The 14307-nt window shown below is 41.0% G+C and overlaps 1 protein-coding gene across 3 annotated transcripts in view; it reads right to left on the bottom strand.

The window, feature by feature from the left end:
• The window catches only part of ESYT2 (extended synaptotagmin 2), a 141655-nt gene that overhangs the window by 3353 nt on the left and 123995 nt on the right, over window positions 1-14307 (bottom strand). For all 3 annotated transcript variants that reach the window (XM_074946264.1, XM_074946265.1, XM_074946266.1), the window contains 7 exons: window positions 10626-10712; window positions 9609-9758; window positions 8027-8415; window positions 7115-7213; window positions 4090-4221; window positions 1130-1235; window positions 17-66 (listed from right to left, as the gene is read on the bottom strand). In XM_074946264.1, coding sequence (XP_074802365.1) covers window positions 17-66; window positions 1130-1235; window positions 4090-4221; window positions 7115-7213; window positions 8027-8415; window positions 9609-9758; window positions 10626-10712 — 1013 coding nt within the window. The remainder of the gene's footprint in view (window positions 1-16; window positions 67-1129; window positions 1236-4089; window positions 4222-7114; window positions 7214-8026; window positions 8416-9608; window positions 9759-10625; window positions 10713-14307) is intronic.

The raw sequence follows: 14307 nt of genomic DNA, 5'->3' as shown, positions 1-14307 counted from the left end.
ACATTACCATACTCACCACTGGGTCCAGCCTTTGGTGAGTTCTTCAGATGCCAGAGGTATCAATAACTGTGAGAGGGATGTTAAATAGACAATCAATGCACTGGGTGCATATTTAAGTCTAAACTTCTCTTTAAATGGTCAGAATTTGACACTGGGCTACACTGAAAGCAATATTGCCAGCAGAGAGCATTTTACACACATGCTGGCATATGTATTTGATACCGGTTGATTTCTAGAGGAGGTTTAAGTTGTTGATTTTGATCTATAAGTAGTTTGGGTCCAGGCCACTCGAAAGATCAACGTTCGCTCCTGTGATATCATGGCAGCTCTGAGTGGCTGATATGCTCATGCTAAAAGCCCCCTAGTTTAAATGGGAGGAAGCTGGCAGCAGACAATTCATTGTGAAAGGTATGAAAGGTCCTCAGGTCTGGAATCCCTTACTCAGTCCATCAGAGCCCAGATCTGGTGACTTCCAGGACTGCAGGTCTTGCCTGTTTTTCCCCAAAACCTTTCCTGGGCATTGTGGAGATTAAAGAGGTCTTGCAGGATGGTGAACTGGGTTGACAGATTAACTTGTTCAGGGGCACAGAAGGTCTTTGACAGAGGTTCTCTTCATGTCTTTGTACATTTTGTTATTTTAATTACTGTGTGTGAATTTCTTGTGTGTACTTTGAAAAGTGCTTTGAAAAGTTCAGTTCCACACCAAGTAAATATGCCCTTACAATGGCCCTACAATTACTTGCAGGAATAATAATTTAAAGTAAATCAAGTGGCTCAGATCCCATTTTCAGGATCTGCAATTCTGGGAGACCATTTTCTGGAATTTCATCCATGTTCTATTACCCCTTATCTGTCTGCACCATCACTAAGTTAGGCATTTAGAACACTTGTATACATTTCTGCAGGAGTGTATTATCCTCCCACTTTCTGACATCTCCTGGTCTGCCATTCTTCCCACCCCTTGTCATTTGTTCCTGTCCTCACTGAGGCTTGAGATATAGAATGCCACTGATTTTGAAAAACAATAGATCTGAACCAGGCACTCACTCAATCAGGCTTAGGCCCAAGGGTTTTAGTCTTTATAGCTGTGACTTGCTACATGACATTTTTCAGCATGTTTTCAACTTACCTTGCCAAGCAGCCCTTTGTCTTTGGACAAGAAACCACCACTGTTCTTCACTGCTACATCTAGTGTCCTCTTCTGCACGTCAGGTAGAGAAACACTGAAATCAAAGCTAACATGGAAAAAATATTGTTTTAGTGAGGATTTCGTGCCTGAAACATGTAACATGCTTTGAACTGTGCTAGTTTTGTTGCTTCTGCTAAACACCACAATTCTCATTGACCCATTTCTAGAGCATTTCTTTTACACCACAAAATAAAAGCATACAACAAATAAGGTATGGACTATAGAGGGAGAAAAAGAAGGAAGAGAGGAGGATAATCCCACTGTCCTGTCCAACATTTCCCTTCAATAAAGTGTTCAAGGCTTAAATCAAATGTTCAGAGCTATAGGGTTTGATCCTGTTCCTAGCACCTAGTGCTAATCAATGGGCTGATGATTGGTTATCTGGGGGAAATAGGAGGAGGAATCCTACTCTCCAGGCTGTAGTGCTGCTTCTCATTTTATAATCAAGATTCAAGGCTGCATCAGACTCCATGGCTCAATGTCCCCATTCTCCAGGGGGAAACACTGGTGGATCTGTACAGCAGCAGAGCCACTGGCCCTCATGCCCTTCTGTCAGAGTCCCTTCCCAATTCTTCCCCACAACAGCACACAAGGAACCAAGCAGACTGAAATCCTCCCCACTCACAGAGTGGAATGCATTTTGTTCCTTTACATCTGGGACCTCTGCACTTCTGGAGAGTGAGGGAAGCCTCTATACCATAATGACTCCAGCTGAGCATTCACATCTATTGTCACCTGACCCACTGCTCTGTAAAGCACTTTGTTTTGTCAAACAAAGAAACTCAAATCTGTCACCTGGATGGGGGAGGATGGAGATGTAGTCTTCGGGAAGCCTCCGTGGATTTTAACAACCGTTTTGTTTTTCTTGTCTATTTTTAAAGATCTAAAAACCAGGGCTCTGGTAGCAAAGTGGACTGATGCTACTCCAACATTTGACTGACTGAAGATAGACCCCTCCTTCCATTATACAAAAGACCAGATGTGCTGGTCTACTGACCTGGCTACAGGTAAACGCCAAGCACACTAGCATTCCCTGCTACAGTCCCAAATCTTTGTAAGGACTGAGCAAGGGTTACTGTCAGAAGCTCATTTGTGTGGAGGGTGCACTTGGGACCGAGACACTTTGGCCATTCTACAAAGGGAAGATCTTGTTTCCAGACTGGCTTTGTAATGGAGAAGTCTTGCAAGGCAGGCTAGGAAATAATCCTCACAGGAAACATGCCACTTTGAAAGGCCCTCTTCTGCCTCAGTACTGGCATGCTGGCAAACAGGCCTAGTTCCAGGCAGAATGATCACACAGAGGCAGGAAAAAGAGCCACTATTTAAAATCCTCAGCCTATGACTGCCCCATGTTGCTCAGGAGACTGGGAGTAACCTCAGCTTTCTTTGGTGTTTTTAGGCTTTGATTTATTATTTTTGTGCCTTGATTTTCTGTTTACAGGTTTAATGTATACATATGTTCCATCATTTATAATGTTGCTCTTTCTGTGGTGCCAAACGCCACCTGTGGGATTACTATTTTTTGCCAGTAAACCTTGGTTTCTACAATACCACAGGTCAAGCTAGTGCAGTGCACATACCCAATATCACACCTTGAATATGAAACGCGTTCTAGAAAACCAAATTCTGATCTTATTCCATAGCTTATTTTCAAAGCTCTGAAATACTGATTTAAACAGCAGAATTCTCTCTGATGTAGCCTAAATCTCTTATCTACATTGCAGATCTGTGCTATGTATTCTTCATGTACAATGTCCATCAATGTCAGTGTGGACTGAAGAGGAAAATTTTGCCCCAAGTCTTTCCTACTCCCTGAAGCAGAAGCAAATCCATGTATTTTTTAATTCATGAAACCAATCAACATGGAAAGCAGGCTATTTATAATGCAATATATAGGAACAGAGACAACTCTGGCTTTTTAAACCTATCTTATGTTCACAAGAGGTATTGGTAAGTTTTAAACTTTTAATCATTTTAACACAAAAACCAATAAAAAGTTAACTTGGTTATTTGTTGGTTCTCAAGAGTTAGAACACAGAGTGAAACTGTTGGTTACAATGAAGCTGTATATGAAATTTAATGTTTGAAAGCCTTACAAATTCATATAAAAATCTAATTTCACTTATACCAACATCATATTTACAAAGGGCATGGATGTTGCCCTGATACCTTTGTAAATTGGTCTTGATCTGAATCAGCCTCAAAATACAAACAATACTTTTAGGTCCTACCTACATTAGGCAAATTTTTTCAGAAGTTTCCCACTTCTACTAACACCTGTTTGTCTCTAAAGGTATTACGAATGGTGAGACCCATAATGTAGACACCTCACTAGCTGCTAACACGACTTGAATAAATGTATTAATGAGAACTTCTCTGAGCAAGATTAGATGACATAGAGCTTAAAATGCCAGTCAGCTACCCATCTAGGGCTCTCAGTGTTCCTAATATCAGTGGAGTCAAATCAGTTAGCAGCAGTGAGACACGTCTGAAAACTTTCAGCTCTGAAGAAATGTCTTTAGGCTGTGTTTGCACTAGCAAAAGTGGGACTTCTAATTCATTACCAGTGCTAACAACAGTGGAAGCTCTATAACAGATCAAGCTCAAGGATTAAATTATATGGCGATAAAGACAAGTGCCCTGTCTACACTACTGTTTCCACCAATTCCCATTGGTAGAAGAGACTGGTGGTGAATTACAGGGACAAATTTGTGTCAGACTAGACAAGGCCTTAATGAAGTCACTGGGAACAGACAGAGTAAAACACAAAAACCTGAGTAAGAATCTAAGGATGACTCTTTGTTTGAAAATTTCCAGCCTACCTCTAGTTCATGCAATAGAAGTTTAACAGCTTTGCCTATTACATAATGTAAAACTAGTAAACTGAAAATGCAACATACGTTTGATCGAACACTGGGTTTAATGTCTTCTTTGATACATGTGTTTTTCTTCTTCCTGATCTTCTCTTGTCAGGTAATAAATACATTCGGACATACGGGTCAGATCCCTCCTCTGAAAAGGCGATTAAATTTCTGTGATTAAAGAACCCAAAGAGAATCCCCACCCAAAGAGAAAAACAGGTTAGAACATAGTTAGAGCTTGTTAAATACAACAAGGAGAAATGTGCTTGCTTCCTATTTGGCTGCACTTTTTTAGTCGACTTACACTTTCATCCTTTGTTAAATTAAGAAACTGCTGATGATTGTTTGGCCAAAAGTGACTAAGTGGGGACATGAAGTGAACTACAAGTATTTGAGTCATGTAGACATTGCAGAGGGAGAAGAATTGCTTAGGGAGAACTAAAGGTGATAGACACCTGGGAAGGATATGATGAATTGAACAGAACAATACCTGGAAAAAATTCCTAACAATTGAATACTTAACACTGTGGGAAAGTCTTCTAAAATAAGTGGAGAAAGCCCAAGTGCCTGCAAGATTTCAAACTAGGCTGGACAAAAAACTAACAAAACATACTCTAGGGAAAAATCCTGCCTTGCAAGCGAGATTGACTACATGGCTTAACAGTAAGGCTAAGATTTTGTCATGCATATTTTTAGTAAGAGTCATGGACAGGTCACAAAAAGAAAAGGAGTGCTTGTGGCACCTTGGAGACTAACAGGTCACAGGCAATAAAGAAAAATTCACAGAAGCCCATGACCTGTCCATGACTTTTACTAAAAATATGCGTGACAAAATGGGGAGCTGCAAGGTCACCATACTGCCCACAGAGGCCCCGGCTTGGAGCTGCAGGATCCCCCCCCCCCCCACCTACTGTGGCCAGAAGCTGTGGGGCACCCATGCTCCCAGCCATTGCAGGTGGTGGGGGGACCCCGCAGCTCCCAGCTGCCGTGGGCTGAAGTCACACAGGTCTCTGGAAGTCACGGATTCCGTGACAAAGTCGTAGCCTTACTTAACAGCAATTTTCCACCTCTCTAACTTCTATAAAATTGTCACTGTAATTTAGAAGGTTCAGAGCATTCATTTAATCTCCTATATGTGTATCTATTATGTTTAATATATGAAAACCTGCTGTGCTTTGAGCACCAAGCCAAGTGGAAATAAGCCTTTTGAAATACATTAAGTTCTCTGACAGGTGAGTGTGAAGACAATAGTCAACTTTTTTGAGCTGTTTACTACCAGCATTGCATTTCTGCAGTGTTGGATGTTGTTACACTAGCAATAATTGCTTGTTAGTGGGTACTATTAATTGTAATGCAGTAGTTCCCAGCAGCACCAATTGAGATCAGAGCCCTGTTGTGATAGGTGCTATATTAATACCTAGTAAGAGATAGTCCTGTTGTGTTAATTTGGATAGACTATGTGGTCTAAAAGTATTACACATGACCCAGTCCAACATTACACAGTATTAAACAAGGTTTGGCATTTGGTATACAGAGACCTCAGCCTGCTTAGTACCATGGCAAACACAGCATTAAAATCCTTTTAGCATTTTATTAGAGAAACAGAAAAAGGAAAAACAGTTAAAGCATTTGAGATACAAAGTATTAAATAAGGTTTTCATTTTAACAACATCTTTCCCTTTCCCTTTAGCTGAAGAGAATTTTTAGAAGAAAACCTCCCTTTGTTTAACAGTCTCTTAGATGGTATCGAAGATGGTAATAACTGTTCTTTTGAGGAAAAGAGAAGAAGTTAGCTGAGCAGGGATAGTGCTGCTGTTGCGGCTGTTATTAAAGTCCGATTGTGTTGTCTAAGAAGACAAGACAAACGGAGAAAAAAGAACAGCAAAGATAGAAAATGCAGCTTCTGTCTCTGGTGCTGACTTGCACTTGCAATCTCACTGCTAGGAAAACACAGGCACAACAGATGGTCTTGTCAGCTACTCTGAGACCTGCCAAACTTGTACAAGCATCAGGCTGTTTAGGGCATTGCTTTTAGCTGATTCTCTAGTCACAGGCTTAGAGCAGTGTTGCAAAATATGTATACTTGGGCAGCTAAGCTAGACTCTCATTAGACAGAAGGAAACAAGAGAAAGATAGCAAAGAGGCAAAATAAGATAGGAAAGGAAAAGGACACATGGAGGAGGAGAAGAAACAACAAAGTTTCATATCCCAGGTGGTGACTGGGATTTAGCTGAAGGTGGTGGAAGTGGCAATTTCATCTGGGTCCCTCTCTCTGGCCTGGCTTGGTCAGGACATTTCTCAGGATTAAGAAGGTGACCTGTGGCCACAAGAGATGGTGGGGAGATGTTGAGGCTCACTTCAGTAGCCATTTTTTCTCCTACTTTCTTTAAGAACCCCAAAAGGGAATGCTGGATGGAATAGCCCATCCCCACACTATTTTGTCCACCAATTAGGCCTAGTTTTCAACACATCAATTTTGGTTCACTGATTTCTGGTTCCACAATTCTCTTGTTTAACAAGCATGATCTTAACAAATTTGTAGGCCCAATTATCACAACAGTCCCTGCTACATATAGTTTACATTGCAGTATGAACAGGTAAGACAGGATGGGAAGGGAAAGGGAGGCACAGAGAGGTGAAGTAACTTGCCCAAGGTCACAGACCAGATGAGTGCTGGGTACACAGCACATGCCTTGACTCTCAGTCCATACCCCTATCCGCTAGACAATGCTGCCTCTCCAAATTGCACTGGGGTTTTGAATATCTTCTCACAGAGTGACAGCAGCTCCTACATGTGGCTTTCAGTTTCTGCTGATATAATCTGGATGTCACTGTTGAGAACTATCATCTAATGGCAGTAGTGGCGATTTTATGATTTACTCTGTCTACCACTGATGAGTACAACAGTATATGATTTTGGCATTTGCATATCATCATACTCTAACATGTGGCCTTAAAAGTGCTCCAGCCAACCAGACCAGTGTAAGGATGAAAGAAGAGACTGGACATTGGTAGATATGCCAAGCGTCATGCAAAAATATACAGTCTGATATGCTGGCTTTACCTGCAGGAATGCACCACCACAATAAGTTTGTTTCTTTGTGAGCTGTGACGAATTGTCAACTGAATTTGCCCTAATGGAGACTGTCCCAGAGTTGTTCCACTGTGAAAAGATATAGAACATTACACGCTATATAAATGGCATATAAAAGAACAGATCAGTTGAATTATATATGCAGAGTAGAATGGTGGTTGTGCTTCTCCACACTATCTTTAGTGAGAAGCATGAAGATCCTTTGAGAACTCCAAATACAGAAGAAAAATAAAAGGAAATTTAAACAGCACTGAGGACTATTTGCTGCAATCCTCATTAGTCTAACAGAAACAGTGTAGTTATTAAACATACTAGATTTCACATTAAGTCCTTTAGCAGTCAACCCTGCCTTTCACCTACTCATAAAAACCAGACTCAACATAACTGACTTTGTTACATTAATATTAGTAGGATCCCATGGAAAAGTGGGCTGCAATTCACTAGTCCATAATGAACTAATATTATATGGGCATTCTTTAAAGTGTGGTTATGGTGTGAAAGATAAATGTAAAAATGGTACCTTCTTATTTGACCTATCTGCTTATTGTAGGTCTTCTCATTTGCATTCTTGCTTACTTTATTGACAAAAATAATGATTTCATTCCTTTTTGCACTGCACAGCCAATATCGCTATGGAGCGTAAGCTGGAATTTATTTTACCTTGCACATTAACAAATTTAACAACTAAATTCTAACTGCAGAATCTTTCTTTCTGGGGAGTAAGGAAGCAGAAAGATCAGAGACTGATTTTCAAACACCAAACTGACTGCAGTCCTGGCAGTTAGAAAAATCAAAATGAGTAGGCTCTTCCCTTTTGGTACTGACAGTGCTTTACAAGAGCAACTTAAGTGTATTGCAATAAACAAGTATTTAACACTCTACTTTTCAAGTTGTCGCAGTCTCTGACGTAGCTCCTGCGTGGCGATGGGCAGCGATATGTCTGAGGCTATACTTGGAGTTGGTTCTTTGACTGAGAGGTGGCTGGGAGAATAGGTGACGTTGGAGGCAAGGAGACTGGAGGAGCTTCGGTTGAGATCTGTTGGCCACTGGGGACTGGCATTAGGAGGATGATTTTTTTCAGCTATATCAGTCTTTTTATCACTCTCGGTCACTGGGGAAGCTGGAACAGGTTTGTGTGAATCAGCTGGTGGTGAAACAGGGACCTGAGGCTTAAAAGAAGCTTTTCTTGAGTCTTTGGAAACAGACGGCCTCTTTACTTGAGCTGAGTGTTGATGATCTGGAGACCGCTCTGGCTTTTCAAGAGACAGTACCTAGAGGCAGTAAAAACATTAGTGGTCTGCATGATAATACAGAAAACAAGAATACATATTTATTTCTACCAGATTTTTGGTAAGGTAACACATTTTTGGCATGCTTTTGTGCCTTTATTTAGCATTAGTCTAACTTTTATTCATGCTTGCTGTAATGGAAATACTTCCGCACTGCAAAGCGCAACACCTGGTTCTCTGTATGGAAATTGCATATTAAAATTAATGAACTATTAAAACTACTCACTATTTTCCCCACTCATCTGGCATTTTCATCCTCATTATTCCTTCCCACAATATGGCAACTGCTGGTGCAAGAATCGTCTACTCTGCAGCTCTTGCCATCTGGAAAGCCTTCAAGTAGCTTTCTGCCTCATCTCTTTTCAAATTTCATCTTACATCAAAATTTTTTTTCCTTCTTGTCCATATCCCTTAATTTCACTCTCTTTAGATGTGCATTTCATGTATTCATCAATGTACAGTATATTTGCTCCAGAATAGTCTAATTTATCCCCAATTTTTTATATTTAACTCTGCAAAGTATTTTGGGGATACAATCTGTGTAAGAGATACTACCCAAAATAAAGTTGGATTTGAATGTATTGCAGTCTACTGTTAGTTATGCAATGTGCGGGGACAGAGCTTCCAATTCATCAGGCCTCAAAACAGGGAGATCACCAATGTCCAACACAATGCACATCTACCCAGCTGTCTGCAACTTTATTTTGAAGTCACTTTTCTAAGCCATTGACAAGCTGAGGACAACTCAGCACTGAACTAATGTTACAGAATACGCTTTTTGTAATTCTCAGTCTACATCATCAACAACGTTAATCTCTACCCTTCCACAACTGAGAACAGCACACAGTACAATATGTTGTCCTTCCTTTAAAGCCAGAAAATACAGGCTACATGCTATCTCAACTCAAACATATCCTCGGTAAAAACTAGTGCTGCCATATATAAAGTGTAAAAAAGCTGAAAATGGCTGAGAACTTTAAAAACTGGGCTATTACAGACTGCAAATCCCAGTGATGATTCAACCCAGAGATATGTAAAACAAAAGCAGCTCTCGACCATGGTTGTAGTTGTTTCCATCACTTCACACTGACTCAGACATTCTAGGTTTCAGACGGACACACAGAAAGTCCTGGAATCTTATTATATACATGAATTAAAAAAGACCCTTATAATACCCTGAGTGCCATCTTCATGTTTATGGTGCTGTTTGGACCAGAATTGTTAAGCTGGAACCGCTGATGCATAGTTAGATCTTCACTTGCCAGCAGCTGGCTCAGAGGAAGCTTGAAATTTCCCAAAGAACACTGATGTTGTTCATCCTTGACCTAGAGCAATACAGAAGACAACATGCTCAGCTTTATGAAAACACTCAGAAAAAGAAAATAAAAGTTATAATTTTAATGACAAGTTTTCATCATGTTCAGATATAGTTTGCCCTTAACCCAGTTTTGGTGGGTCCTATATTTATAGGTGTGTCACTGCGGCAGGAAATATCAAAGAACCTTATGTGTTCAATATCCATTCACTCTCATCTTTACCTTCATTAGAAAGAAAACAGTCTAGCCTGAGCACTGATGCAAATAAGACAGAAGACCAATGATAATAGTTGTGTCCAGTTGGGTTGAAGACTAAATTTATAACGCTAGAGTTTTCTGACAGTCAACTATATCAGACAAAAGTGAACTCAACAGTTAAGGAACAGCATTAACTCAACATTCCCCATCTTCTCTAGATCCCTTCAGCTGTCCACATGAGGCCTCAAAAGCGTGAAGGGGTGTAACAGTTGGCCAAAGTAGGGAAGATCTCATGGAGAGAGCAACATGAAGGACCTGGGCATGATAAACCCATGATAATATTGCTTCTGTAAATTAGTGTGTTATTGAAAGAGCTGCTTGTTACGACTCAAGCATCCATCACAGGATGATTAATTTAGTATATAAAAATGTGAGACATCACATTTGGTATATAGTTGGCAAAGGGAGTTTAGTTATAATTATTTTTTCTCCCTTTAACAAGCAAGCTCTCACAAAAGGTCATCTTTATGCTAGTTCTTAAATATTGTTAAAGTTTAAATTGTAGCGCTTGTTACAATATCTCCATGATGTCTGGCTCGTTAAGAGCTTGTGAACTATGGCTGCTAATCTGCAATGCTTTAGCAAAAAAGAATACATGAGGACAAAGAGATACCACACCTCAACTTCAAGGTCCTGCCGTTTGGGATTGTGAATGAAGAAAGTGAAGTGTTCCTCCCATACAGGTTCATTGGTCTTATATCGAATCTGAAGGGGAAAAAAACCACGTTACATGTGGAGCATTTCTCTCAAACAAAGCTGGTGTTGAAGATGTCCTCTGTTTATACAACAATCATGTTATGAACTTTATCTACCCATAGGGGTGGCAAATGGGGTTAGCTCAAAGCACATATAGTTCAGTATATGTGCATGTAGTCTATTTAATAAAACTTATTCTTAGGGCTTCTGTTTTTTGGAGTTTGTTAAATTTTTTAAAATATTTTTGTTTTTTAGGTAGATGTCCAAAAATCGGGGAGGAGGGTGTTGAGGCTTGTATATACTTTGTATATGCTGTATTGAGTTATGTATAAAGTTATGTATAATTATGCATATTATGTAAATGTAGAAACGTTACTCATTAGAGTAGTACATACTGTAATGACTAATCTCTTTATAATGTTCCTAGTGCACTTTAACGTAGTACTGTTTCAAACAGCATTAAACTGCACTAGGGAACCTTTACTGCACATCAGCAGGGTTTACAAAGACCAATTAATGAGCAACACATTACTGCATTTTAAAAATCACACCCCTGAAATTTGCATTACTGCTCAGTGTAGACAAGCCCTTATATACAATTAACATTTCTGGTGTTTTTTGACTCAACATTGATTTTTATTTATTTACTTATTATTGGGGATGTTTTATCCATGTATATCACTTAAGACCTAAAATCAGAAGCCCTACTTATTTTGTAAGTTACATGGACTGACAGTTCCACATTATTTCAATGTACTATATTGTGCAAAGTGTAATTCCAGTTGATGAACCTCCACCCCAGGTGGTGTTGGTCTGTGAACAAAGTAACTTCACCATAAGGTTCCAACTTATCTTCAAACTGGTGATTGTTCTTTCCCAGTCTTCCTCAGTGTCAGTGGGCGCACCAAGACTGGATGACACAACAAAACCGAATATCACTACTTCCAGTGACTGGTGAAAACTGCCATGTCATTTCCAGAAAGCAGCATTTTTTTGGAAAGACTGACATTAAAAAGGGCTGTTATGTGGAGTTCAGGTTAACAATGTACCCGTGATCTGTTTGTTAATATTCTCCTCCAGTTCTGAAATCAATATCTATATGAATGTTGCATGTACAACATGCTGTCGGTCTTCTGATAAAATTTTCAATAAGATATGTGAACATCGATATAAAAAGGCAACCACCACTGGTAATGTGATCTCCAGTTTGGCCCATTGCATCTTTTGCTTAAAAATAGTCAGTTCCTTGTATTTATCTCACTGCTGTGTTGCTAATATTTGTCATTAATTTATTTGTTTTTATTTAAAGAAATTTTAGCGCTTGGTCAATATTTGCAGAGGCTGAAGTCCTATTTATCTATAGAACTAGTTTAGCACATCTTTACAATGCAAGCTTCTATACTTAGTTCTACCAATGTGCTCTAACCCCAACCTGGAGAGAACACTTTTAGTGACAAGAGAAGGTTACTCACCCTGTGCAGTAACTGAAGTTCTTCAAGATGTGTGACCCTGTGCGTGCTCCAGTTCAGGTGTTGGTGCGTCCCTGCGTCATTGATAAGAGAATTTCAGCAGCAGTGCCCTTCCGGGTATTGTGCTGTCCCCGTCTTTCGGCATCATTGACACCTTATCCAGCACGCATGACCTGACCCCTCACAGTTTCTTCTCTACCATAGAGTCCATAAATTGAACTCCGAAGTAGAAGGGAGGAAGGTGGGTAGTGGAGCACCCACAGGGACACACATCTCCAAGAACCTCAGTTACTGCACAGGGTGAGTAACCTTCTATTCTTTTCTGAGTGCTGTCCCTATGGGTGTTCCACCTCAGAGGACTGTAGAACAGTGCCTCACATTGAATAGAAGGGGCTTCGGAGTTGTCTGCATAATTGAAGAAAGCACTGTTTAGACCTAGAAGTGTCACTGAGCCTGTGCTCTGGGCGATTGTGTAGTGTTTTATGAACCTATGTTCAGAGGCCCAGATGGCAGATCTACATATGTCTATGAGTGGTATATTGTTCAAAAAGGCTACTGTGGTTGCTATAGATCTGGTAGAATGAGTTCTGATCCCCGATGGGAGTTGTAAGTTGTTTTGCTGGTAACAGAGGTGAATGCACCCTGAGATCCATTTTGATAGCCTTTCTGGCAGATCCTTTAGAACATTCCATGGTGGAAATGTTCTGGCAGATCCTTTAGAACATTCTGTTCTGATCCTTTAGAACATTCCATGGTGGAAATGTTCTGGCAGATCCTTTAGAACATTCCATGGTGTCCTGTGAGACTACTGCATCTGACGTGGTAGAGTGCATGATGCACATACTGCCATCTGCAGCAGGTAAGAGTACCAAGTCTGTCTTGGTCATGTTGGGGCTAAAAGTATGACCTTTGTTTTGTTGGTACATATCTTGAGTATCAACCTTGATAGACCTATCAGTGGAAACGTGTAAAGAAGTGGTGCTTCCCATTTGAGGAGGAAGACATCCCCTAGCAATTGGGGTCCCAGACAGGCTCTTGAGCAGAATTGTGGGCATTTGAAATTTTGTGATGTCACAAAGAGGTTGATGGATGGGTGGCCCCAAAGTTGAAATATATTTTGGAGGACTACTTTGTTCAGTTCCCATTCATCATCGTGGGAGAATTCTCTGCTCAATATGGCTGCTATAGTGTTCTGACAGCCTGGAAGGTAGGAGGCTGAGATGCTGATATTGTGTTGAATGCACCTATTCCACAGTTTCATGGCCTCGATTCATAGGTACTGGGGGGCCTGCTGCAATGCCTTCTGTAGGTAGCCCAGGGGTCCCAGTGAAGCCATTACATGAGGAATGGCATGGTTGGGCCATCCATGTGTGCCCATACCATGGCTGCATGTCCTGCCTATATTGAGGCCTCAATCTTAGGGTATGTCTATACCACCCGCCGGATCGGTGGGCAGCGATCGATCCAGCAGGGGTTGATTTATCGCATCTAGTCTAGATGCGATAAATCAACCCCAAAGCGCTCTCCCGTCGACTTTGCTATTCCACCAGGGCGAGAGGCGCAGGCGGAGTCGACAGGGCTACGGAGTTGACTGCAGTGAGTAGATCTAAGTACGTCAACTTCAGCTACGTTATTTACGTAGCTGAAGTTGCGTAACTTAGATTGTTCCCCTCCCCAATGTAGACCAGGCCTTAGAGGTCCAGAGGTTGGCGTTTGTCGGTTGTGAGGAATGTTGCCAAGAAAAAAACACCCTCTTCCTCATTATCTTCCTCCTCACTGGAGAATGGAGGTGCTATTGGTGATATAGGCTATTCAGGTACTGTGCGCACCGGAGAGCTGTCAGTGCCAAAAAGTGGTGATTCTGGTATGGATGATACTAACATGTCCTTCTGATGGAGAAGGTGACGCAGTACTGGTGGTTTCAGCGCCGAAGTGGTTGATGCTGGTGGATTCAGCGGTGCAGTCGACAGTGCTGATGGATTTGGCGGCAATTTGGTCAGTGCCGATGGCATCACTATTGTCGCGGTGCTCGAAGCTGATGGGGCAGATGATGGTGGCATAGCCCGTGTTGGCAGTTTCGTCTCCTTAAGTGGTGGTGCTGCTGCTGCTACGGAGGATATAGGCTTACTCCTGCC

Source organism: Natator depressus, chromosome 2 (assembly GCF_965152275.1).
Source record: "Natator depressus isolate rNatDep1 chromosome 2, rNatDep2.hap1, whole genome shotgun sequence".
Taxonomy (NCBI): Eukaryota; Metazoa; Chordata; order Testudines; family Cheloniidae; genus Natator; species Natator depressus.
This window is presented reverse-complemented; position numbering and strand designations above follow the sequence as displayed.